The 21,769-nt window shown below is 37.3% G+C and overlaps 1 protein-coding gene across 5 annotated transcripts in view; it reads left to right on the plus strand.

The window, feature by feature from the left end:
* The window catches only part of PDE3A (phosphodiesterase 3A), a 359,340-nt gene that overhangs the window by 285,704 nt on the left and 51,867 nt on the right, over window positions 1-21,769 (plus strand). For all 5 annotated transcript variants that reach the window (XR_009689773.1, XM_061125104.1, XM_061125103.1 and 2 more), the window contains exons 3-5: window positions 6,930-7,187; window positions 9,736-9,890; window positions 16,984-17,108. Coding sequence is in view for 4 of the 5 variants with exons in the window: in XM_061125104.1 (XP_060981087.1) it covers window positions 6,930-7,187; window positions 9,736-9,890; window positions 16,984-17,108 (538 nt within the window). In the remaining variant the exon portion in view is untranslated. The remainder of the gene's footprint in view (window positions 1-6,929; window positions 7,188-9,735; window positions 9,891-16,983; window positions 17,109-21,769) is intronic.

The following is a 21,769-nucleotide window of genomic DNA, read 5'->3' on the forward strand; positions in this document are numbered from 1 at the left end:
ACACACACACACACACACACACACACATATATATATATCAGAATCACTTTGCCATACAGCAGAAACTAATGCAGTGTTATAAATCAACCATACTTCAATAAAATAAATTTTAAAAATAAATAAAAATAATTTAAAACCCTTAATGGGCCAAGAAATAAGAAAGTTAATTATTTAAATAATAATTTATAATTATTTCCTTCTTTCTTCTCTGATATGTGTATATATGTTTGTTATATAAAGAAATGCTTTCAACTTATACAATTGGAGGGGCTTCCTTGGTGTCTCAGACAGTAAAGAATCTGGGAGGGATCTTAGAAAGATCCAGGCGAGTTCTCTGATTTTTCAGGGGGAGACCCTAATTGTTCCAATGGATACAGTATCTCCTAGAAGAAAAGCCATGGTTGGTTTTGGAAACCATCACAAAACGTAAACTATTGAATAAAAAGAAAAACTGGTGCAATTTGAGGAATACAGCAACTTGACTTGGTTGTCTAGATAATTACCTCTACTCTATTGCTTTCACATTTGTAAGCTATCTTTGAGTTTCATGTAGAATTATGAAGAGTGGCTTTTGTGCTACTTCCAGTTATTTTCCTCCAGTTAGAATAAATTAATGCCCAAAGCAAGTGACACATCAAATGATTCACTGAGTCAGAAGACTGGAGAATTATTACATCTTCTGCCTTTGAGCAGGGATGTATTTAGCCTATTGCATTGTTATCAATTTAAATTTGCTTCAAAATATATAGGGAGAAGAGCTATAGCTTGACTATACTGATGCCATCCCAAAAAAATTTTTGTCAAGAATTGGATGCAATGTCTTTACCCTCTATATCAAATAATCTCTTTCATCATTTTGAATCACTAATTGATGTTGACATCAGTTTTCTCAAACCCATTCTGATTTTACCATTGGGCACCTTGACTTTCTTGAAGTGAAATAATGCTTGTTTACTTTGTTTATATTTACCTTGTTCCTATAGTTATCTTTTAAGATTTCTGAATGATTTTTTCCTTGAAGAATTCTCCATTTCTGTGACTTTTCACAGGTGCCTTTTATAATTTTGCTTTAACTGTGTTTATTACTTAGTCATTGATAAGCATTTACTACTGGTTAAAATTAAACTAATTTTTGAATAATGTAATTATAATAAAATTTAACATTCTTTAATAAAAAAGAAATTCTCCATTACTGAATAACATGTTGATAGAAACCCAAACACAGGACCTCAGCAAATAATGTTATGTTAATTAAATATACATAATTTTGTTTTACATTCTGTTAGTCATTTGACCAAATAGATTTATTTGCCAATTTTTTTTATAATTTGCAGCTTACGGTAGTTTAGAAATTTAGATTCCCTACCTAGAGTATAAGTTTTTTTCTGACCCCTACACATGTTCAAATCTTTCCCCTTTATCATACCAGTAGTGTAATTTCAAAGTTTTACCACAGAAGTAGTGACCATAAAAACAAATTTTCTATAATTGAATTGGTTGATACATGCCTAGCCTAGGAGTTACATTTAATGTTATTTCTAAGTGTATTTGTTGTTGTTTCCTTAACTTATCTCTAACTCCAGCTTTTCTGGGCCTTTGGTTTATGATGAGTAAAGTAACTTGGAAGCAAACTAGATTGTTACCATAGCAACCAACATTGGGTAGACTTTCTGGAGATCGTGAAATAGACTGGAAGGAGATGAAGGGGTAAAGGAAGATGTTGAAAGAACCAGGTGCTTTGAAAAGTGGTGGATTTACCAAAAGAACCGGTTATTTTTGGTTTGATTTATAAAACTTCACTTTACTCCACTGTTTATCAGACTGAAAATCCAGATTTTCTATTTAAAGGTAGCAATCCATATTTGGTTGTCATTTAAATAGGGCCCAGAAAATTATACTTGCATTTTCTTAAGTGTTAAATATAAATGTTTCCATTATAAGGATAGCATGCAAAGTAAAATTTTTTTTATTGCTTGGTCACTCTTTTTACGAAAAGATTCGTTTGATCATGTGCACCATAAAAAGACTCAACTGTGGTTTTATGCTCAGTAGGGTTATTTATTGCACTCAAAGATGATTTCAGGCTGTTAGCTTAAGACTTTCCTTTAAAGTAGCTTTAATATAAACTTAACCTTTAGTGTTTATTATCACGATCTAAGATTTCACCAGTTAAATGAAAATTTTACTGAGCATTATTTGGTATACTTAAAAATTGAATTATTTTATTTTGAAAATTGAATAGGTGTGGAAATAGCCGCTGTATGAGTCACCGCGTGATGTTTCATATTTTGTGTTTTTGTCTGAAAAAAACACTACCAATCAGGCAAAGCCCCGCTCCCCTGAAATTTCTTTAAAATGACTCCCTGAATGCGCATGGCTCTGTATAGCTTGCCTTCTGTTTATTGAAATAGCAGCCCATGTATCTTTCTGTGTTTCAGCAATTCATGTGTGGTTAGTCTTGGCGAGTTTGTGACAAACGAATGTGATGGTTAGGTTTAGATTTCATGCCTCATTGAAGCCTCTTGTTATTTGAGCCAAAAACTGATGATAACTTCTTATGTGTGATAAACTTTTAACTGTTATATAATTTTAAAATCATAAAACTAAAAGAAAAGTCCTGAGTTTATAACAGTAGGGAGACTTTTTCAATAGTAAAAGTGTCTGGTTTCTTAGCCAGTTCCACTCTGGATAATTTGCTTTTTATTAGCCTGAATATTGCTTTTGTTTTCACTTGAAGACCTTTGCTTTCACGAAAGCAACAGTATTGTAGCATTGAATTACATAATGTACTTGTTTTCTAAATTCTTATGTAATACTGACATTTGCTTGTAAGGATGAGTTTTCAGTTCTGTTTTTATTTTAAAGTTACTTTTCAATTTTTCAGTCATTTGCTTTTTTCTGAGTATATATAAGAAATCATCCATTACTTTTTAAAAAGTGTTTTAAAAAGACATAAAATTAGAGAATTATAAAATAGACTTGTTTTCTCACCAATAATTTATTTTAAAATGTATTCATAATTTTCAGTGAATATATTCTGATTTTTCTTCAGATTTGTAAGTTTTATGCATTGAGACCATTTTGAGGAAATGTGTTAAATTATTAGCCATTAGAATATAAACTGTTAACTTTATTGTCAAAACATCTTAAAATTTTATGTCCTGAATACAAAGTTTGATTTAAACTTTCAATTTTCTAGGGTAACAGTACAGTGATTAAGTAGTAGATTAAGTTTATTAGAACAACATGGAAAGAAATGTATATTACTGTTTAAGAAGATCATACCGGATGAGTTTTTCAGAAGCATAATAAATAGAGATGCATTTGAGAATACATTTCTGAAAGGGAATGTTAAACCAATTCCATGGCATTTCTCACAAATGTTTTTTAAGTTAACAATGTAAGTAAATATGTGAAATAAACATAATCATATATCCTAAAACTATTAATGTTACACTAAAATTTTCATGTCAGTTCATGGAAGATATTTAAACCTACAGAGAGAGAAAAACATGGCACAATGATTAAATAAAGCATTAAATAATTACAGATATATTTAGTAACGTACAATGAAAACGTTCGGTATTTATTTCGTCCTGCTAGCTCAGCTCTTGGGCCGTGGAAATAGCGTATGTGTTTGCAGCCTGACGTTTCCATGCTTCAGCTATCTGATTCTGAGTTATTTTTGAGTCAGTTATTTGGCAAGTGATTTTTGACTAATAAAAATAAAAAAATAATAGTACTTACCTTGTAGACTTGTGCTGAATAAATATCAGCTGTCACCATTATTATCCACCAGTATTACTATCGCTACTCTTATTATTCTAGTATGAAAAGACATAGTTTCTATACGATAGCTTTACAGAATAATTTATCCTTGCTATTGCTGTAAGACTAGTTCCTTTCATAGATGCTGGGTATTTTCATAATTATCATATTTTTCTGATTACAAAAAAAATGCATGTTCACTTTTTCTGTGACATACATTTTTCCCCACAGAACAATGTTTTATAAATATTTTTCCAAATAAACATTTACAGATCTACCCAAATATTTTTTTAAGTACATATTTTATGTTTATATTGCAGCATTTTTTAACAATATCTCTGTTGATATGCATTTATGGTCACATTCTTTGATTGTTATCAGAACATTGCAGTGCCCTTTGTGATCTTTCTTTATATTTTTGTGTAAATGTAGTTTTTCTTTAGATGTCTACGTTGTCTTGCTAGATTATAGAATATGTACATTTAAACTACAAATTGATAGGTTCAGCAAAAACTTCTTGCCAAAATTATTGTATTGTTTTTACTTACTGCTCATTTCCTCAACCCATTACTGATACTTGGTGCTAGTAATCTTTTACTGTTTTGTATTTAATAAGTAAACATTGCTTTTATTGCATTAATTTGTATCTTAAACATTCATGAGGCAAGTAGCTTTTTTTGTATTTGATGGTTAAATTCTATTTTAGTTGTATATTCATTCCCTTTCTCCCAGTTTATCTTTTATTGATTTATATATATATATACATATATATATGTATATATAGTCCCGTTGTACACCTTGTGGGATCTTAGTTCCTTACCAGGGATTGAACCTAGGTCCTCAGTAGTGAAACCAACAGGGAATTCTCTTTTGACTTTTATTTTTTTAGAGGCCTTTTATTCACATATGTTTTATCTTCTCTGGGTAGCAGATATTCTTTCATGGACTGTTTTATACCTTTGCTTTTAGCATATTTTCTTATGAGAAGTTTATGTGTTTTGTCAGATCTGTTAGACATTTTCTTGACAGTTTATGCCATTTATATTATTTTTAGCAGTCTTCCTAATCCCAAGATTATAACATAGTCCCCCATGTTTCCTTTTAATAATCTGATAATTTTATACATTTAAATTTTTCATATCTCTGGAGTTCATTTTTAAGTCTGTTGTCAGAATGATTAGAGTTTATTTTCTCCCAACTATGTAGTCTAACTTCTAATAACCTCTTACTGAAAAACTCCAGAATTATTACTATTATTATTTATATCATTATCATTATTGGACACTTATAACCAGCACAATAGTAAGTGCCTTGTATATAATCTACCTTTTAAGTCCTCTTTTAATTTAATTTTTTATTTTTGGCTTCATTGAGTCTTAGTTGCAGCACCTGGAATCTTCATTGCAGCACGTAGAATGTTTCTTTGTGGTTTGCGGGCTTCTCTCTAGCACTGTCTCAGTAGTTGCGATACCTAGATTCAGTTCCTCGGCGGCATGTGGGATCCTAGTTACCCAACCAGGGATCAAACCCACATCCTCTGCATTAGACTCTCAGTCACTGAACCACCAGGGAAGTCCCTGCCCTTTAATTCTTATCATTAAAATAACCTTCTGAGGTTGGTACTCTACTATACCCATTTTACAGATGGAGAAGCCACAGTGCAGAGAGCTCACGAATGTGCCAGAGGTCATACAATAGAAAGTGGTAGGGTCAGGACCCAGAATTTGGAGCAAACAGCCTAGTTCCAAAACCTACACATCCATCACTGTTACTCAATTTAAAGTTAGGTGGCTTCCTCGTGGGCTTCGCTGGTGGCTCAGCGCATAAAGAATCTGCCCGCAATGCAGGATGCCTGGGTTCAATCCCTGTGTTGGGAAGATCCCCTGGAGAATGGAACAGCGACCCCCACTAGTATTCTGGCCTCCTTGTGCCACATGCACCATTCCAGTGTTAACAGTCGTCTGTGCGCCATCCTTCAGCTTCATCTACTGTCTTCACCTTGACCGTGCCTATGCCCTCCCTTGCTCCCCATCTTCCTGTCTACATTACTGCCTGACCAGCAGGTTGTAAGAACATCCCTGTCCTCTGTGTTTTATGTCCTTCATTCCTCTAGCAAGGATAGAGTAATAACTCTGAATCTGAGGGGCAGTTTGGCAGAATATGACAGATGTGCCACAGAACTCCAGAACAGAAATTTCTATTCTTCCTGACAACAAGAAGAGGGACAGTTTGTGAATCTGAACAGCACAATGAGGTGCTTTTTGTGTTTCTAATATTAATTGAATAATTACCACACACCAGGCTCAAATGTCATATGAGAATATTACTAAAATTAAAATTTTATGCTATATTGATGTTGTTTTTCAGAATGAAACTTTTTATGACTGAGTAGTATTCCATTATATATATACAATACATGTAAGTATATTATACATAATATGTACATAAATAAATATATATGTGTGTCTGAGCTTCCCTGGTGTCTCAGAGAGTAAAGAATCTTCCTGCAATGTGGGAGACCAGGTTTCAACCTCTGGGTCATAGGGAAGATCCCCTGGAGAAGGGAATGGCTACCCACCCTAGTATTCTAGCCTTGAGAATTCCATGGACAGAGAAGCCTGGCATATATTTATATATGCACATGTGTGTGTGTGTCTATATAAAATTCATAAGATTATATGAAAAACACAAACTGGCCAACCATTTATGTTATATATATGTATGTGTATATATATATACGTGTGTGTGTGTGTGTGTGTGTGTGTATGTATATATATATATCATATCACATCTTTTTCAGTTCATCCATTGATGGATACTTACTATATGAAGTACATTAAAATGTTGAGATCTTCATAAGGAGTGATTGCTATGAATACTTTTTTTTGTTTCCTGAAGCTTTTTATTTAAAAAAAAAAATGTTTATCTTTTTGTCTCCAAAGCCTACAGGGTCTAGCAGTAAAAAATGTGCTATGAACACAAAAATAGCAAAAAGATATGGCAAATTTGGGCAAAATTTGAAACAGAAATGTGATCTGAATGTTACTTTACTATCAGCCTAGCGTCGCTTTGGTCCACTTTTTCAAAAAAAGCCCAGTTTCCCTTCCTGTGCCTCCAGCCTCAGGCCTTTCTCAGCCAACCTTCTGTGTTTGATGTCTCAGTCTTCAGGAACCAGCATCACTGTGGACATTGCCGTGATGGGAGAGGCTCACGGCCTCATCACTGACCTCCTGGCAGACCCATCTCTGCCCCCCAACGTGTGCACGTCATTGAGGGCAGTGAGCAACCTCCTCAGCACGCAACTCACCATCCAGGCCATTCACAAGCCCAGGGTGAACCCCATCGTGTCCTTCAGTGAAAACTACACCTGCTCTGATTCTGAAGAAAGCTCTGAAAAAGACAAGCTGGCTATTCCCAAGGTAGGTGTTAATGACATGCTCCTGAAAGGGTGAAACTGTTTCTCCTAGACCTCTTCCTTATCACTCCAGACCCACCCAGGGGTTCATATCAGTGAGCCCCCCCCCACACCCAGGAAGTCTTACCTGATAGTAAAGAATCTGCCTGCAGTGTGGGAGACCTGGGTTCAATCCCTGGGTCAGAAAGTTTCCCTGGAGAAGGGAATGGCAACCCACTCCAGTATTCTTGCCTGGAAAATTCCATGGACAGAGGAGCCTGGTGGGCTAAGTACATGGGGTTGCAAAGAGCTAGACACAACTTGGTGACTAATGCTTTCACTTTCTTTCCCCTAAGAAGTATTTGTCAATCATGGTGACCAAAATAATAAAAAAGTAAACATGAAAACTTCCATCCTTATACATGATAGCTTTCTGTAAACAAAAAGATTTACATTAACTTTTTTTATTCATGTGTTCAGATTTTTTCTTCTCTATATATCAGGCCTTAGTCTGTGGGATAAAAATAATAGCAGTGGGAAAGAAAAGCAGGCAAAACCCCCTGCTCCCACTTATGTGGATTCTGTTAAAAATTCACTGCCTTCTAAAATGTGAGATTCCTTTCCTCTTTGATTTTTTAGTATGGTAGCCTTCACGGTACCCTCAGGTCTTTCCCAAACCCAACAAGTTTTTAACTTAGAAGAATTTATTTGATTTTTGATTATTTAAAGTAGAAGTTGGCCTTAGTGATTCATGTATTTTCTTCTTTTTACATGTAAGATATGAGAGTTTTACAAAAGTGAGCTGTAGGGAGTAGGGCTCTACCTCCAGTTTAGACTTCAGTGTTAGTTGAAAACAAGTCATGTTAAGGACCAAAGAAAAAAAGGAAAAGAATCCAAATTTCAGTGGTCTCAGGTATATCCAGCACAGTTCTTTATTTGGTAAATAAGCAGCTGTGCCCTGGAGCTCATGGTCAGTCAGTAACATCTGTGCTCTTGCCATTGTGGGTCTCTGGACTCAGGACTGTGTCCTTCAGATAACTTTGTCAATTAGGTGTTTTTAAGTTTCCTTGGAACATCTACTTCTCTGAGAAAGATAGGGCTAAGCATGGTATGAAAGTAAATGGATGTAGAGAGAGAAACTGATTCCCTTGTGTCTCAAAATAGGCACAGAGTCAGTGACAGATTTACAGACAAGAATCCTGATATTTACATCGCTTGACATTTTCTCTTCCTGTTGAATTCCCTCCTAAGGTATATATCTTTAAGAGATTTTGGAAACTATTTATTATCAGAGTTCTCCTTGAATCCCAAAGTGCCATATACTTAATTCTCAAAGCTTTTACTGTCTTCAGGAAGAGCAGACTCTTTGTTAAACTCTGCTTGCACAGTTGTTCTTCTCGGAGTCACCAGTCGCAAATAAAATGATGAGCTCCTACCTCATCACTATTGCTGTATTTGTATTAGATTACCTTCCCTTTCATTTTTAACGTTAAGACTCTCTTTGGAGGGTCATTGTTCATGCTGGGGGACTCAAAATCATGCCTGAGTGCTGAGGGTGTCACGAATCCCACTTAGGCTAAGGTAGGAGAAGAAATGACCAAGAGGGGAATCGCAGATCGACTAGCAGAGTCTTCTGTTAAGAGGCGTTCATCCTCACAGTGCACCAGATGTGGAGGGGAACCCCCAGTTCCAGGGACTCAGGTTCCTGGAGGACTTCTACCCTCCCTCCCAAAGACCTGGTTATAGACTAAACTTGAGCTGGTCAAGGAGGAGGCCTAGTCAGCAGACTACTTTTCCTTTGGGACCAGAGAAAAAGAGTGGAGGGCAGGCTGGGGAGACTTGGGCGCATTCTCCTCCCTGGGAGGGGCTGGGGAGAATGATGGTTTGCCTGGTGAAGCACCCCCACTTCCTCTTTGCTCTCCTTCACTTTCTTGGGGCACCTTTCCCCGTCTCTTCACACCCACTCCTGGTCTGTCCCAGTTGCCTCTTCTGTATCAGGTTTATTGGTTTTATGTAGAAATTATACTTTCCTTTCAAAAAAAGATGTTCGTCCTGATGACATTACCCAAATGCCTGTCTGTCTTAAGTCATGTTAACCACGAGAGGTGGTATATCTTGTGAGTTACACTCTTACCCTTAGGTCCTGTCATTTCTAAATCAAGGATTAAATCAATTAAATCAGTAAACACTTTGGTATAACAACAGTTGTGCTAGTTAATAGAAATGCAGCTCATAATAAGTTATATATTAATATTTATATGTATGTAAGCCCTGTTGGATGAATATGACAATAAAATTAGCCCCAAAAGTGAATGACTCTCATTTCCCATAATCCCATTTTTATATAACCATTGAAATGAAGGTCCCAAAATGTTATTTTTATAATATTCATTGATTTTGGCCAGAGTTCCTTATTGAATTTCTGAGTGCCCAAATTTTAGAGATATGATATTCAACCAATATAGTTTAATATATTCATTGCTAATTAAAAACTCATTTTCTTTCATTATATTACATAGAAGTTAGTGATAGGAAATATGCTTGGTAATAAAATCAATGTTCCTTCTTCCCAGCGCCTGAGGAGGAGCTTGCCCCCCGGTTTGCTGAGACGAGTTTCATCGACCTGGACCACCACCACTTCTGCCACAGGCCTGCCCACTTTGGAGCCTGCCCCTGTCCGGAGGGACCGAAGTGCCAGCATCAAGCTGCATGAAGCACCTTCATCCAGGTTAGGTGATGTTCCTGTTGGGTTCATGTTTCTGGGAGAAGCTCCTTATCAAAAATTAATTATAAATTACAGGGGATTATAAAACAGAAATAGACTCATAGAGTTAGAAAATGAACTTATGGTTTCCAGGGAGCAGGGAAGGATGGAAGGAAGGGACAGTTAGGGAGTTTCAGATGGACAGGTACACACTGCTGTACTTAAGATGGATCACTCACGGGGTCCTACTGCATGCACAAGAAACTCTGCTCAGTGTTATGTGGCAGCCTGGATGGGAAGAGAGCATGGGAAGAGTGGATACGAGTATGTGCATTGCTGAGTTCCTTGCTGTGCACCTAAACTGTTACAACATTGTTAACTGGCTATACCACCGTACAAAGTGAAAAGTTAAAAAAAAAAATATATATATATATATATATATATAAAGTAAAATATAGTAGCATCCAAAATGATTGTTTACTTAATTATGAAAAATGATCATTAATAAAGATTTATAATATATGGCAAAAAAAATTACAGGGGGAGGGAGGCCCTACAGATTATATAGTGGTTTGAGGCCAGCTTTGAAAATGAAAAAAGTATTTGGTTTAAATCCAGAGCAGTATAAGGACTGATATCAGATAATTGTGCTTAAATGGTGTTGTATGGCCTTAAGTACAAATGGGGACAGTGACTTGAAGTGATGTCTGCTACTGTAAATTTGGATGGGTAGAGTTGAACCCAGAATAAAGACAGACTAGATTTTACCTGGACTGAGATCTGTGTTGGATTTTTACATCAAAGGTATCCAACCTAACATTTGCAAATGATTGTTAGATTTCCCCCAGTTCACCAGACCACCTCTCCTGGCATTATTTGAAAGGCAGAAAATCAGATCAAAGGTAGATCATTCTAAGAGCAACTAAATATGTTCAAACAGTTTTTAACTTAAACTTTATTTAGACAGTGAACAGATTGGTGGTGGTTTGACGCAGAGGTCAAGGGTAACCGAAATGAGTGAAAGGGATCAAAACTTGTTGTTATAAAATAAGTAAGTTGTGGGAATATACAGCATGGTGACTATAGTTAATGATACTGTATTGTATATTTGAAAGTTTCTAAGAGAATAGATGTTAAAAGTCTTCACCAGAAGAAAAAAAAATGTACAAATATGTGTGTTGAGACCCCATGGACTGTCCATGGCATTCTGCAGGCCAGAATACTTGAGCAGGTAGCCATTCCCTTCTCCAGGGGATCTTCCCAACCCAGGTCTCCCACATTGCAGGTGGATTCTTTACCATCTAAGCCACCAGATGGATATTAACTAGACTTATTGGGCTTCCCAGATAGCTCAGCTGGTAAAGAATCCACCTGCAATGCAGAGACCCCAATTCAATTCCTGAGTTGGGAAGTTCCCCTGGAGAAGGGATAGGCTATCCACTCCAATATTCTTGGGCTTCCCTGGTGGCTCAAATGGTGAAGAATCCACCTGCAATGCAGGAGACCTGGGTTTGATCCCTGGGTTGGGAAGATCCCTGGAGGAGGAAATGGCAACCCATTCCAGCATTCTTGCCTGGAGAATCCCCATGAACAGAGGAGCCTGGTGAGCTACAGTCCATGGGGTCACAGAGTCAGATGCAACTGAGCAACTGAGCATACAGCACATTGTGGTGATCCTTTCACAATATTTGATACAAATATCAAGTCGCTATGTTAGGTGCCTAAAACAAATATCATGTTATATTTTGCTCGTACCTCAATAAAAATAAATAGAATATAATTTACTTAGAATATTAATTCTAATTTTACAAAGTGGTTGAAAAATCAGAATTACCAAAGCTAAGGAAAAAATAATACTAAGATCTAGAAAGAGTTTTGAAGAAAACATCATCATGAGAGAAATTCTTTCAGAGAAACTACTGTCTGTCCTTTTCTATTTGGCATAGAAATAGCATACTTTATGTGAATAGTAATTATGAGAACATTTACCATATACTATTTCAGGTTTTTGAAACATTTACATCAGTTTTATTAATGATCTGATGACTGAAAAATTACCACATCTTTATTGAACTATGTGATGACAATATTAGAAGTGATTTTCTTTTGACTTTGGCTTTGAATATAAAGCCCCATTCTGAAATTGGCAGAGAAATGGAAACCTTTCAAATCCTAAGAATTTTTAATGACTGCTAAGTTTTCTTGCTTTCTTACTTAAAAACATAATTGGTTTCCTTCATGTTAGATATTATTGATGGTTTAATAAACCTATAGAATCAGAAGCAAGCATGAATGACTCTTTCTTTTACATGAATTCACATAATTCCACTCTGTCTTATCACCTGGATGTTTGTGAAACTTTGAAACATCACCATAGGAGAATGTTTCATGAACATTTCCTGAAGTTCAAAATTATAGGTCACTAATTGTATTTTCCCATGAAAATATTGGCTGTTGTTGACTTTTACACCAACAAATACTGATAAGCAGTAGGAAATTATAGTTATGTAATTGTTGCTTGAATACATGAATTTTATGTTTTTGGTATATATCTTTAGAGAGGTTGTCTATTTTACCAGGGCACCTTGACAAGATTCCTGTCATGGTATAGTTCATGCTCCTTTATTTACTATCCATAGAATGATTCTATCAAAAATTCACTCAAGCTTTCTTAAATGTCTCCTTTCTTTTTGTTATTTTTTGTTACTTCTCATCAAATTTCATTTCTCCTACTCCTCTCTTCTCTTAGTTAAATGAGATTAGAGGCTGAAATTGAAATCAACATGAGGAAGAGGCTTTCAAAAACGTTTATGAGCTTAACTCCTAAGGATTTTGTCATTCTGTTTTATGAAATAAATGCTCCTTCTCAACTATTTTCAAAATAGAAAAGGAATGGCATACGATCCCACTCGTTCCCTTTGTCCTAGAAGTACTCATAGATGTCCTACCTAGGTATGCTTTTTCCACTAACTTACTCTTCCTTAATTTCACTATCCTATTAAAAATCCTGATATAACGTCTGAGAGTAATACAACTTTTTCACCATTATAAAAACATATTAATAAGATTCTTTCTGAAGAGAATTTAGCCCTTTAAGGGAAAACCATATGTCCGTAAGTTGCAATGGTACCACCATTAAACACAGCTAGTTTCGGTTGACTAATCCTTTGTTGTGGGTGAAAATAGTGAAAAGATGGCCTCAGAACATCTCCAGCCCTACTAATAAACCAAAGTTAAAACCTTCTTCAGTTAGAAGACCTGTTGCTAAAACTGACTGATTTCAAAACTGACTTGAGTTTTAATCTTTGAAGCTTCTTCCCTGTCAGTCCTTTTATTTCTTCCTTTCCATGTCTGTCTTTTTATTGAGGCTCTTTGAGGACTGCAGTGATCAAAAGAAGAACAAGAGTAGGAAGTGAAAAGTAGAAACAGTCCTCAACTTATGTTCCTTTAGATACATAGCTGGGTGATTTACTCCTGGGTGGTTTTAAATCCAGCTGAGTCAAAAGACACTGGACTGAGAGTCTGAAGGATCTTGACCCCACCACTCAGAGATGTGTAGCCAGAGCCTTGGTACCCACCAGAAGGAATTCTTCAGGAAAGCAGGAATGATGAGACAAGTGGAATAAAATTAAGTGGAAGAATACCAATAGGTGCTTTATTTTTTAAAAAAGTAAGCTTGAGAGAAACTTTAAGTCTGAAATGAATCATAGCCTAAGCCTTCCACATTGGCCATGGAAATGACAGCAGGCGGTAAACTCGGTAAAAGAAACTGTTAGGACCTGGTAAGACTTTTAGGACCTAGGATGAAGTTTTTATGAGTAAAACTAAGGTGATAAAATCCACTTTTGTAGAGGAGGGTTGAGGTCTTCCACAGCAAACACATAGATAGTTTTTGCATGCTGTGTTAGTGTGGAAAGGCCAAGTAGATGTTCCCCTAAGCCATTTTTCTCACTGGAATTCAAATCATTACATATTAATAAGATCTAGATAGGAATCACAAAGGCAAAGATCAATAGACAGCTGAAAACTATTGAAGACTCACACAAAGGAATACATTTGAAAGTACCTGTAAATTATAAAGTGTGTATGTATGTGTATATATGGACATACATACACATATACACACATATATATTGATTTATCATTTTTATTGACAATATCTCTTAAGGAATAAATATTTATTGTATTAAGAAAGGATATATGGCTAGGATTTTATTTATCTTGAAGTTCATTAACTTCCCACACATTAAAGACGCTCTATTATTGCACTTTATGAAATTTCTCAAAGTCAGCCTATCTTAAATGTTTTTGTCAAAGAAATATAAAATAGAAGCAGACAGTTTTGAGCTAGTTTTAATAATATAGAGGGCTTCCCTGGTGGCTCAGATGGTAAAGAAATCTGCCTGCAATGCAGGAGAACCAGGTTCAGTCCCTGGATCAGGAAGATCTCCTGGAGAATGGAATGGCTACCCACTCCAGTATTCTTGCCTAGAGAATTCCATGGACAAAGGAGCCTGGCAGGCTATAATCTATGGGGTCACAGAAACTCAGATGCGACTGAGTGACTAACACACTTTTAATAATATAACTCTTTAAAGTATTAAAAAATAAATTCAGTTAATGTTAAGGTCTTTTTAGAAGCCTACATAGAAAAGTCACAATCTGTTTATTATACAGTGTGCTGAGAAGACAGGTAGGCCACATAAACATTACATACAATGTCTTCACAGTAAGTCTCATACATCAATCAATCCCACAAAAGTAATTGACAGGGAATAGTGGTATCAGGAAATAGTTGATATAGTTATCTATCTCAGATTCAAAGTTTTCTTTGATATTATTGTTTCAGAAATCCAGACATTTGTGAATTGCCTAGAATGAGATTTCCAAGAAGGATATGAAACAAATATTATCTTGTAGGCTATCCTTAATTGTATTTGATAATTGCTGGAACTCATTCCACGTTTCAAATGCTTTTTAAAGTAAAGAGAAAAGATGAAATTTTAAAATACCTGGGTCAACAGTTGAAGAAAAATCTCTCTGAAAAGGATACAAGAGATGAAATGAGGTAATTAGTAGCAGAATGTCACATAAGACTGAACACAGGTAACAGACCTTTCCCATCAGTAAATTTACTAATAATCAAAGGACAGAGGCAGTAGCCAAGCAAACGCTCAGCATCTTCCCCTTTGAGAGGTCTCAAACTGGTAGTGCAGCACACCCTAAAAGTCCTGTCATTTCATCTTAGCACGTGTTCTGGTTTGGACTTAATATGCAGAATTGTAAGCAATGCACACATCATGATGCTTGCACAAAGGATGCCATTTTGGTTATAGTTCAGTTCAGTAGCTTAATTGTGTCTGACTCTTTGTGACCCCATGGACTGCAACACAGCAGGCTTCCCTGTCCATGACCAACTCCCAGAACTTGCTCAAACTCATGTCCATTGAGTCAGTGATGCCATCTAACCATTTCATCCTCTGTCGTCCCCTTCTCCTTCTGCCTTCAATCTTTCACAGCATCAGGGTCTTCTCCAGTGAGTCAGTTCCTTGCAGCAGGTGGCCAAAGTATTGGAGCTTCAGCTTCATCATCAGTCCTTCCAATGAATATTCAGGACTGATTTCATTTAGGGTGGACTGGTTGGATCTCCTTGCAGTCCAAAGGACTCTCAAGAGTCTTCTCCAACACCACAGTTCAAAAGCATCAATTCTACAGTGCTCAGCTTTCTTTATGGTCCAACTCTCACATCCATACATGACTACTGAAAAAACCATAACATAGAACACCTCCAAATTATACCCCATTAACTATATAGCTTACATGACAATCTCTACTCATTAACGACCCCGTAATTCCATCCATTTCATCTTTATTTACAATAAGCCACCCAGAGAGACCAGGTACATCCTGCTTACACTGCCAATCTAAGATTGGCCAAGGATCAAATTGTCCAATTACACTCACGCAAGTTACAGATTTTATGCATTACCAAGTTTACTAATGCTTGAAAACACACCGATGATAGCAAAACACAAACCAAAACATAAAGCAGATACTTTTCCTCCCGTCCAAGTCCTAACCAGGCCCTGCCCTGCTTAGCTTTTGAGATCAGACAAGATCTGACGTGTTTTAGGGTGTTATGGCTGTAGACTACACACTTTTTTCCTTTGGAGCAAACCAAGACAGTCTATATGGCTTCCCGAATATTTTTTTTTCTCTCAAATTACAATAGATTCTGTTTCAGATTCAGAATGTAAGGTTTTGAGCAGTGCCTACAGATAAATTTTGGTTTGAAACAGCTCTAAAATTTATATCCATTAGTTACATGGATTTTTTGAAGTATTCTCTATCCCAACCTTCCAGATTGATTTCTGATTTATTTAAATTTATTTAAATTTATTCCAGGTTTATTTACAATAATACCTAGACAGAGCAAGGATATCCTGCTAAAAGCATTCCCTTGAGTGAAGACTCACTGCGATTACCTTTCTCCTAGTAAATAGCATCCGTGCTACCTTTAGTAGCAGGTCCATTAGTATCATCAGTATCTACAAGGGAATTTGTCTCATCATTCCATTCTTTACAGGGTATCACCAGTAAAAGAAATGGTTGGTTAAAGGCCTGTTATTAACCTTTTCCTTCAAGATACTGCAAGAATACTGTCTTTGAATGATAAGTACCTGAATTTCTTAATTTAGTTACACCAAGAATAATAAATTAAAAAGTATATAAGAAAGCATCATGTCATTCATACCTAATGTAAGTTCACCTGCATCTTAAAGTTAGTTTGCCATGTTTTCAGAAGATCTTTGAGGAACATGATTATGGAAATAGAATGAGAAGGTGTTGGATACCGAGTAATTGAATGAACAGTAAAGCTCTCTTTTTGTCTTGGTTAACCCGGTATCCTTGAAGAGTGTGTCCTATGACCCTGCAACTCAGACTGAATTCAGATAACCTAGTTTGTCACTTGGGAGTCAAGTGGTTCTGTCACTGAACCTGGACCATGACTCAGATTGGAACGTCTATTGTGAAAATAATGGTTGGGTTCTGGTAAGGTCTGCCCCAGTAATCAAAGGATAGTTTCTTCATTTTTCTTTATACCTTGTCTTTGCAGTGCTATTAATCCAGATTCTTGGAAAAACCCAGTGATGATGACTCTCACCAAAAGCAGATCCTTCACTTCATCCTACGCTGTTTCTGCCTCTAACCATGTAAAGGCTAAAAAGCAAAATCGACCAGGTAAAGAACCTACTGAGGAAAGAGCTCACTCACACTCTCACTGAGTGTGCCATCATGGAATGAACTAAGCTTTAAGTGTTGCAACACTCAGATGTGTTTGGTTTGACTCTTCTAAAAACAAAAACCCTCACTAACCAATTAGTTACTGAAATTTCCACTTTATAGGATGATGCAGATTCTTTTAAGATAGCTGCACTAAATATCCCATCTTGAACTTAAGGGATGAATATTAAATCAGTGTAACTATTGAGTAGGCAAGCTTTATCTTATTAATATAAAAGCTAATGAAGTACTTATGAAATTTCAATTTTATTTTTAGTGTCTGTTAAAAAAATATTTTCCAGAAGTATGATATTTATAAGTTCTAGGAAATGCTTCATTTACTATATACACTATAATTTTTCAAAGAAATTCTTGCTCCATGTCACTTACCTGCACACACCCCCAGTATAAAAATACAAAAAGAAGAGGTATGTAAATTCAGAGAAAATACAATTCAGGACCTTTGACAGCCCTTTGAAAAACCTCAAATATCAGCAACCAAAAAAACCCAGGAGTAACATGGGTGGGAGGTTTTCCTTCTCTTTTAAACCAGGTACAGAATGAAACTTACTGTGATTTCTCGTCTAGGATCTGCATGGGGTTTTTCAGGTTGGTGTCAATGTACCCTTTGTGCTTCTAAGTATCAGTTTTTTCTTTCCTTCAAGCATCACTTAATAAATATGTATGGAGTGTTCACTATCCAGAGTTACTATCTGACACTGAAATAGTTTGAGGAATACGGCAGTGATGAAGCCAGACCCTATTTCTCCTTTCAGAGAATTCTCACTTACATTCAAGTGGAGCGTATAAACAGATACACAATGTAAGCTATTGGTGTATATGTAGTGTGCTAAAGGCTATGATAAGAAAGTGAGGGAGAACTTTCAAAGAATTAAAGAGATATAAGATCCAACATGTGGATGGAAAGCTTCAACAACTTAAGATTCTAAATGACGACTGGCAAAGCCATCAAGCAGAAAGGGAGAGCTGTGAATGCAGAGAGGGAGATGAGGGCAGGTCCGTAGACAGAGGCCAGATGGAACCCAGGAGCTTTGGCAAGGAGTTTAGGTATCAGTGAAGTTTCAGGTAGGAATGTATCTATAGAATAATTTCAGGGAAGATGACCTTATTTAATCAGAATCTGTGATAACTCAAAACTGAAATAGTTTGTCAGATTCTGTCTCCAAACTGGCCTCATCCTTAAATCCCTATTGAGAGTCTGGGGTATTTCCTCTGACCTTTCTTTCCTGGAGGCTTCCTTGTTGGTTCAGTGGTAGAGAATATGCCTGCCAATGCAGGAGACACAGGTTCTATCCTTGGGTTGGGAAGATCCTCTGGAGAAGGAAGTGGCAGCCCACTCCAGTATTCTTGCTTGAGAAATCCCATGGGTAGAGGAGCCTAGTGGGCTATCATCCATGGGGTCGCAGAAGAGTCAGACGTGACTTACTGACTAAACAGTAACAGCAACTCCTTCTTGGAATGTTCTCATTCCACGTTTTCATCTCTCAGCATTGTAGAAAGCCTTGCTGAGATTTTTCAGTAGCTCCCTGCTTAGCTTCTTAATCTCCTGCCTTTATCACAGCTCAGGAATTCACCAAGTGGCTCAAGGGGAAAGCTGCCCTCTTCCCACTGGGCTGTTAGACATTCAAGTCCTGGCTGCCATGGCAGCCCCAAACTCCAGGATTTGTGTCATCAGCCTTATGACGTTACTAAAAGCTCTGTTGGCTTGCCTTCCTAATAGCTGCATCAGTCTGCCTGGATTCTTAGCCTTTTGTTCCCTGCCAGTGGTCAATAAATAATGCTCTGGATGGAAGAACATTTTGCAGGATTTCGGCTCACCCTTCTGAGGGTCTCTTCTATTTGGAAACCTATCTCTCCAAGTTGGTTGCCTTGCCGTGATAACTTTTTTATTTTTAATTCAGCTTTTCTATTTGTTCTCAAAGAACAAATAGATGGATTTACTACAAATTATTGCATTATAGCCAGAAGCAGAAGTCCTGAAATGGTAGTGTTTCTATGAGGGTTAGAGAACCAGTACTCACATTCCACTAATATTTTAAGAGGCGACCTTGGAATATAAGCTTAATTTTAAACAGCACAACTTAAGGAAGGACTTCTGTTGTTTCTTCCATCTAGAAGAGAAAATTTAGTACTTTCTTTCCCCTGTGATCACCTAGTTTATACTGGTAACTGTTGAAACTATTCTTCCTGGGTAGCTCAGCTATTAAACAATCTGCCTGCAATGCAGGAGACCTGGGTTCAATCCCTGAGTTGGGAAGATCCCCTGAAGAAGGGCATGGCAACCCACTCCAGTATTCTTGCCTGGAGGATTCCATGGACAGAGGACCCTGGCAGGCTACAGTCCATGGGACCGCTAAGTGTTGAACATGACTGAGCGACAAATACTTTTCTTAAATCTCTACAGGTGAGCATACGAAGACACTTCCTCCACAAAATACCATTTTATTGGCATTGAATTGCTGAAAGAAATCACAAAAGGCAATCTGGTTTTCCAGAAATTAATCTGGTCCTCTCTGCTCTTTAGAAATATTTATTATTCTTTTATATCTTACAAATCATTCATGACCTGAGGATTAGAATTTATCTTTCATGAGGGTCAGAAACAGGACAGTGTGGGAAAATACTTAAATAGAGATTGCACTGAGGGTAAATTCAGATGAACTCAGAAATGCAGAAAAGCAAGTTGGAAGAACTGAATCTGAGCGTTCCACATTAAACCTGAGACTTTTAAAGGGGCACTTAGGTGTATTATAAAGCAGACACTATTTGGCCGACAAAGGTTCGTATGTCAAAGCTATGGTTTTTCCAGTAGTTGTGTTTGAATGTGAAAGTTGGACCATAAAGAAGGCTGAGCACCGAAGAATTCTTGCTTTCATTTGTGGTGTTGGAGAAGACTGTTGAGAGTCCCTTGGACAGCAAGGAGATCAATCCAGTCGATCCTAAAGGAAATAAACCCTGAATGTTTATTGGAAGGACTGATGTTGAAGCTGAAACTCCAATACTTTGGCCACCTGATGCAAAGAGCTGACTCATTGGAAAAGACCCTGATGCTGGGAAGGATTGAAGGCAGAAGGAGAAGGGGATGACAGAGGATGAAATGACTGGATGGCATCACCAACTCAGTCAACATGAGTTTGAGCAAGTTCCAGGAGTTGGTGAAGGACAGGGAAGCCTGGCGTGCTGCAGTCTTTGGGGTCACAAAGAGTTAGACAGGATTGAGTGAGTGAACAACAACAAGCGACCCTAGTTCAGAAGGACCCCTTCAGTTCAGTTCAGGCACTCAGTCACATCCGACTCTTCACGACCCCATGGACTGCAGCACGCCAGGCCTCCCTGTTTATCGCCAACTCCCAGAGTTTACTCAAACTCGTGTCCATTGAGTCAGTGATGCCATCCAGCCATCTCATCCTCTGTTGTCCCCTCCTCCTCTCACCTTCAATCTTTCACAGCATCAGGGTCTTTTCAAATAAGTCAGTACTTCGCATCAGGTGGCCAAAGTATTGGATTTTCAACTTCAGTATCAGTCCTTCCAATGAATATTCAGGACTGATTGCCATTAGGATGGACTGGTTGGATCTCCTTGCAGTCCAAGGGACTCTCAAGACTCTTCTCCAACACCACAGTTCAAAAGCATCAATTCTTCAGCACTCAGCTTTCTTTATAGTCCAACTCTCACATCCATACATGACCACTGGAAAAACCATAGCCTGACTAGATGGACCCTTGTTGACAAAGTAATGTCTCTGCTTTTTAACATGCTATCTAGGTTGGTCATACCTTTTCTTTCAAGGAGCAAGAGTCTTTTAATTTCATGGCTGCAGTCACCATCTGCAGCGATTTTGAAGCCCAAGAAAATAAAGTCTGTCACTATTTCCATTGTTTCCCCATCTATTTGCCATGAAGTGATGGGACCAGATGCCATGATCTTAGTTTTCTGAATGTTGAGTTTTAAGCCAACTTTTTCACTCTCCTCTTTCACTTTCATCAAGAGGTTCTTGAGTTCTTCTTCGCTTCTGCCATAAGGGTGGTGTCATCTGCATATCTGAGGTTATTGATATTTCTCCCGGCAATCTTGATTCCTGCTTGTGCTTCATCCATCCCAGCATTTCTCATGACATACTCTTCATATAAGTTAAATAAGCAGGGTGACAATATACAGCCTTGACATACTCCTTTCTCTATTTGGAACCAGTCTGTTGTTCCATGTCCAGTTCTAGCTGTTGCTTCCTGACCTGCATACAGATTTCTTAAGAGCCAGGTCAGGAAGGACCCCTTGGCTCCCTACAAAATATGTATAGGTAATTTTAGGAGGAAAGAATCAGCAGTTAGCAGCCACGCAGCTTCAACATATGAAGTTCAAACCAGTTGGAACTTACAAACCAGATCTCTATAAATGTACAAGGAAACAACACAAGTTAGATAAAATAGGAAAACAACTGTACAGATCTCTAGACGTGTTGAGTGGAATGTACCTAGTGGTCCAGTGGCTAAGATTCCATGCTCGCAATTCAGGGGGCCCAGGTTTGATCCTTGGTCAGAGAACTAGATCCCACATGCTGCAACTGAGACTCTGTGTAGCCAAATGAATTTTTTTTTTA

Source organism: Dama dama, chromosome 22 (assembly GCF_033118175.1).
Source record: "Dama dama isolate Ldn47 chromosome 22, ASM3311817v1, whole genome shotgun sequence".
In the NCBI taxonomy this organism is placed as follows: domain Eukaryota; kingdom Metazoa; phylum Chordata; class Mammalia; order Artiodactyla; family Cervidae; genus Dama; species Dama dama.